This window comes from Penaeus monodon, chromosome 4 (genome assembly GCF_015228065.2).
Source record: "Penaeus monodon isolate SGIC_2016 chromosome 4, NSTDA_Pmon_1, whole genome shotgun sequence".
In the NCBI taxonomy this organism is placed as follows: domain Eukaryota; kingdom Metazoa; phylum Arthropoda; class Malacostraca; order Decapoda; family Penaeidae; genus Penaeus; species Penaeus monodon.
In genome coordinates, this window is record NC_051389.1 from 20,299,804 (window position 1) to 20,306,282 (window position 6,479).

Consider the following 6,479-nt stretch of genomic DNA (forward strand, 5'->3'; position numbering starts at 1 on the left):
AATAGAGAGAAAGGAGAGGGAAAGAGAGAGAGAGAGAGAGAGAGAGAGAGAGAGAAGGATAGAAAAACAGGTAACGATAAAGCAACCTTTTCCGCTTGCACAGGTTGACCAAAATGAGAGGCAGGACCAAGGCGCCCCAGACTTGACAGCCGAAGACACATCCCTTGACAGGTACGAGAGGGATGTCAAAAGGGGTAAACAAACATGAAGAAAGAACAAACCAACAAAGAAAACAATAGCCAAAGTTAAATGTGAAGGGAGCTAAATAACGCGAAAGAACGGAATTGTGACAATGAAGCGAAAGGGGGAGAGAAAGGGAGATCACCAAAGCAAATGAAAAATATGAACAAGAGAAAAAACAGGGGAAGAGAAAAAGCGAGAAGAATCGGAGACGGGGAAAAGGACACAAAGGCAAATTAAATGCCAACAAACGTAGACAACAGAAGAAATTCAACAGGCAGAAAGGACAGCAGAAGGATAGGAAAGAGGACAAGGAGAGCAAGGAGGTTAAAAAAACCTCGAAAAATAAAGATACGAAGGAAGACGAGAAAGAAAATAAAGACAAAGGAGACAAGGACGATGATAAAGACGAGGAGAATGGCAAGACTGGCAGTGGAAATAGGAAATCCAAGAAAGACCAGAGCATGGGGAAACATGATAAGACGAGAAAGAAGGAAAAATCAAAACAAGGATAGGGATAATCAAAAGGATAGGAAAAATCAAAACAAGGATAGGAATAATCAAAAGGATAGGAAAAATCAACAAAAAGGATAGGGATAATCAAAAGGATAGACAAAATCAGAACAAGGATAGGAAAAATCAAAACAAAGACAGAGAAAACAACAACAAGGATAGGAAAAATCAAAACAAAGACAGAGAAAATCCAGACAAAGATAGGAAAAATCCAAACAAGTTTAGCAACAGAAAAACCAAACGAGCTACGAAAATAAGCGGGGATTCGCGAAAAAGTGCAAAGAGGGGAAGAAAGCGCGACCAAGCAGCCAACCTGATGAGAATGTCATTAAGAGCCGAAAACTTAATGATAATAAACCTGAAAAATCCCCACGACCACCAAGTGCTTCGAAGAATATGGCGACCAGCTTAAGAAACACGGGGAATATTGGGTGAGTTAATTTCTTAATTTTCTTCGTTTTTCGTTATTTATAACAATCGAGTAAACAATTGCAATGATGTCATCTGATTGTCGGTATCAATGTCTTCGTTATTTATATATCTAAGTTTTGGCATTGCAATTAGTGCATGGAAAACAAAATTGTGTAATTATCATTATCATCATTATTATTATCATTACTATTATCATCTTTATTGTTATCATTACTATTATCATCATTATCTCACACCCAAGAAACCAAAAAAATCTTATCATTCTTTTCTTTTTTCTTTTTTTTTATGATGCCTATTATTCATTGTCTTCAGAAATTCAGGAAGTATGCGATGGGAAAATTGTCCTGGGATAGGGGGAACCATTGTTATCTACACTGACAATAATCGTCAGAAGGGAAATGCAAAAACAAGATTAAAGTAAGTGTGTTTCTTTTTTTCTTCTTCTTCTTGTCCTTATCATCATATTCATCATCATTATTATCGGTAGCATTATCATTGATATGATATTTATTACTGTTATTGTTTAAGTAATATTATACTTATCATCATTATCATTATTATATAGCATTATTGTTATTATCATGATCATCATCATTATCATTATTATCATTATTATTACTATCATTAATATCATTATTGCTATTATTATTATTATTGTTATTATTATTATCATGATTATTTTTTTGTTACTGTTATTATGACCATTGTCATTATCATTTTTATCATCATCATTATCATCGTCATTATTATCATCACAGTGATGATTGTCATCATTGTTATTATCATCATCATTATCATTATTTTTATTATTGTTGTTGTTACGATTAAAATTTTAAATCCTTATCATTATTGTTGCCATTATTATCATTATTATCATTGTTATTATTATCGATGTTACTATTATTCTTATCATATCATTATTACTGTTATACTCATTATCATTATTATTATTATCTTAATTGTTATTACTATTATTATGATTAATATCACTATCATTGATGTTATCATAATCATTATTATTGCTATCGCTATTAGTATTTTCATTAATATCATTATTACCATCATTATTATCATTATTATTTTATCATCGTAATTATTACTGTTATGTTTATTACCGTTATTAACATTACTGTCTTAACTAGCATTACCATCACCATCACTGGTATTCTTTTTGTTGTTACTTGTGCTTTTGCTATTGTTATTACTGTTTTGCCAGGCTAAACCCACATGTATTTGTAGTGCATAACACATACATACATGCACGCATAAATAAAACATATAATTATATAACAATGATAATTATAGTTTAATATTATTATCATCATCAATATTATCAGCATTATTATCATCATTATCATTATTATCATTACTTTCATTAAAATTATCATAATTATTATAATTATTATCATTATTACCGTTATCCTCAACATTATTATGATATCATTATCACTAATTTAGTACCATTTCTATTATTGACATCATTACTTTATCAAAACTGTTACCTGAATTATTATTTTTGCTATTGTTTTTATTGTTATTATACTTATATACATAAATACATTATGTACACACCACCCAACACACACACACACACACACACACACACACACACACACACACACCAACCACACAATATATATAAAATATATATATATATATTTTATTATATATATATATATATATATATATATATATATATATATACATTTTATAATGTATGTATATATACATATATTATGTATATTTTATATATTCATTTATTTTTTTTATCTATATATTTTATTTATTTATTTTTTTATATATATATATATATATATATATATATATATATATATATATATATATATATATATATATATATACACACACACGCATATCACGACTTGAGTGCATGAACGAACAGCGGCCGGCTATACAGTGGCCCGATATGGGCAAGCACAACTCCCGTCGTTGATAAAGATTGTTCATTGTACAATCATCGTTAGATCTCAGCAGGTTTCTTTAACTTGTTATTATACATTTTTCTTAGCTGAAAGTTTCCATTATGATTTTCCGTTATTTAGATAGTAAATTAATTACCCCATATTGTCACTTGGTAAGTATTATTTTAATGTAATAGACCATCTGTAATCCCTTATGTCAATGTTCTTCGGAAATGAATTCGACTTCATCTTTCGTTTTATTAAATAAATTCAGTTTCCTATATTTCTAAAGAAAGAATGAAATAAAACCCACACACGTAATTGCTTATTTACTTAAGGAATACATCTACAAAGAATACATTAATGAAGAAACCATCACCAATCCTACCTAGGTAAAGTCAACATAACCCTGTAAACTTTATCCCTAATCCTATCAAACGAAAAACAAACCTGAAGAAATTATGTGAAATCACAAGAGCGGTCTTCAGTGGAGGAGTGGCACCCGTGGAAGAGCGTGAACACTCGGGTCACCTCATCACCACTCTCGCGCATACACAGCGGTGCTGGTGGTGATGTCTATGCCAGGCGCTTTTGAAAATAGGGGGTTAAAGTAACAACCACTAAACTGTGGGTCGTATACATATATATGTGTGTGTATATATATATATATATATATATATATATATTAAAATTATATTAAAAATAACTATACATAGACAGATAGAAAGAACATAGATTTGTAATATGCATACACACACCACACACACACACACACACACACACACACACACACACACACACACACACACACACACACACACACACACACACACACACATATATATATATACATATATTATATATGCTTGTATACATACATGCATACATGCATACGTACGTATGTATGTATAATACATCAGTCTTTATCAAATTTCCGGGCTGATGCTTCCCAGACACGTATCATAATTTGTCTTCTGTTTCCCTCTCATGCAGACTCCTAGAGGCACCGAGATTGGCTTCTTTCTGTCCATTCTTTAACCTGAACAGAAACGGGGGGTAAGAGGGAACTCCTGAAGTTCCGCGGCAAAGTCAACGGCAAAAAGCAAACTTTAAGCCCTTTAAAAAGTGATGGTCTGATATCCTTTGGTGTGCAAGACTGCGGTTATTCTACGCTTTGTATAGAGACCAATGTGCCTTCGGAGGGCGGTATTTGCGTGAATAGGAAGACAGAAACAATCAGAAAAGAAATGAAATCGTAACATTTCGTTCCATTTCGGTTATTTATCCGTCTGATGAGGAACTCTTGATGAGTTCTAAACGTTACAATTCAGTTTAGTTTCTTATTGTGGATGTTTTCTTATTCATCTTTCTGGTCACGTGACTGTATTTCGTGTTCATATTTGTGTGTATTTGTCGTAATGTATGCGTGAGGTGATGGGAGGTGATGTCTCTACGGGCCGAAAGGCCCGGAGAGACATCACCTCCGTATTCGTTAAGAGCACCGTTGATCGTTGATGTCGAGCGACTGTCGGGTCAAATGGTGAACGCTGAGTGGGTTCTGTTCTGCTTCTGTAACGGAGTTCCTAAAGGGTGCTGGAGTGAGAGAGCTATGTTATAAATGTACAGCTTATGCATATCATTTGTGATGGCCTTAAGAACTGTTGGTCTCTCTACCATATGTTGAGGCTATGGAATCAGTGTGTCCACGATTTGTGTGTGTGTGTGATTCTCTCTCTCTCTCTCTCTCTCTCTCTCTTCTCTCTCTCTCTCTATATATATATATATATATATATATATATATATATATATATATATATATATATATATGTATATATACATTTACATTTATATCACTAACATCACTTTATATTTACATCACAAATTCTCTTTCCTTCTCAGTAAAAAGTACTGCCAACAAGATGCTCCAGATGGCGTCATTGTCTCCACTAATAAGTTGACCATGCAATTCAGACGAAAGGAATTTAAGTCAGATGAGTTCTCTGGCGGATTCTTGTGTGAGATCTTCACTGTAGGAGGTATGGCAAATACACAATAAAATTCATGTAAGAGGTTTTGGTAGTTTGTATGAAATGGAAGCTTGAATATGTATATTTCTTTTGTGAATTGTTGAACTTTTTCTTAAATGTGTTCCGGGGTGTCATTTATTGTTATTGTTTTTTTAGATGCTCCAACAACAGTTGCTCCGACTACAGCCCCTCCTCCATCACCAAGTACAGCTCCTCCATCACCAACTACAGCCCCACCTCCATCACCAAGTACAGCTCCTCCATCACCAACTACAGCTCCTCCTCCATCACCAAGTACAGCTCCTCCATCACCAACTACAGCTCCTCCTCCATCACCAACTACAGCTCCTCCATCACCAACTACAGCTCCTCCTCCATCACCAACTACAGCACCTCCATCACCAACCACAGCTCCTCCATCCCCAACCACAGCTCCTCCATCCCCAACCACAGCTCCTCCAGGAACGACCACTTGCGGTATCACCAGAGCATACTGTGGTGAGTTTCCGATCAGGTACCTGATTACTTAATTTATAGTATTGCATTAAGAACCTATCATCACAGATCACGAAGTTGAAAAATCATGGCATATTTTAACTGTGTAGTTCCTTGGACGGGTCGCAAAGAAAATAATAATATTAATTAATCAATTAATGAATGAATTAATTAATTAATTAATAATAATAAGAAAGATATTATCCTCCTAGTTATCACTGATCATCTATTCAAACACACCCATTCGTTATATTCTTGACATGCGTTATATATTTATCGATAAAAAAAAATCTGTATGTCCTGGTTTCGACGAATCTTTCGCAAGCTTATTCGCTTTTTTTTCCGAAATATGAAATTACCCAAACGGCAGATGGTTGCGGGGTAGCACCAATTTCCGTTGGGAGCACGAGGATCGTCAACGGAACGGTGGCGTCAGCGGGCGAGTACCCTTACCAGGTGGCGGTGATACCCACCATCGCCGGCAGACAGTATCAGTGTGGGGGTTCAATCATTAAGGAGAGGTGGATTCTTACTGCTGCCCATTGCTTTTACGACCAAAGCAAGTATGTTATCATTGTTTTCTAGCATCCCCCTCTAAAAAAAATGACACTCTGTGTGTGTGTGTGTGTGTGTGTGTGTGTGTGTGTGTGTGTGTGTGTGTGTGTGTGTGTGTGTGTGCGTGTGCGTGTGCGTGTGCGTGTGCGTGTGCGTGTGCGTTGTCGTGTTAGTGTGCGTGTTGCGTGTGGTGTGTGCGTGTGTGAGTGTGAGTGTGCGTGTGCGTGTGTGTGTGTGCGTGTGTGTGTGTGATAGATCAATAAGGATATAACGATTTAAATTTGTAAAGTAAGACTTTTCCTCGCCGAAGCAACAAGGCGACAAGTGTCGACATTACTTACGGCATCACTATCAA

General features: G+C 35.0%; 1 protein-coding gene and 1 long non-coding RNA gene across 2 annotated transcripts in view; both read left to right on the forward strand.

Moving 5' to 3' along the window:
• The window catches only part of LOC119598694, a 2,584-nt gene extending 2,350 nt beyond the window's left edge, over positions 1-234 (forward strand). The window contains exon 3 of the long non-coding RNA XR_005230988.1: positions 104-234. This is a non-coding gene — a long non-coding RNA (uncharacterized LOC119598694). The remainder of the gene's footprint in view (positions 1-103) is intronic.
• Positions 235-4,081: 3,847 nt separating this feature from the next.
• The window catches only part of LOC119572491 (4-O-methyl-glucuronoyl methylesterase 1-like), a 24,186-nt gene continuing 21,788 nt past the window's right edge, over positions 4,082-6,479 (forward strand). The window contains exons 1-5 of the mRNA XM_037919599.1: positions 4,082-4,155; positions 4,947-5,083; positions 5,231-5,572; positions 5,940-6,132; positions 6,435-6,466. Of these exons, the coding sequence (XP_037775527.1) occupies positions 5,008-5,083; positions 5,231-5,572; positions 5,940-6,132; positions 6,435-6,466 (643 nt within the window). The 5' untranslated portion in view covers positions 4,082-4,155; positions 4,947-5,007. The remainder of the gene's footprint in view (positions 4,156-4,946; positions 5,084-5,230; positions 5,573-5,939; positions 6,133-6,434; positions 6,467-6,479) is intronic.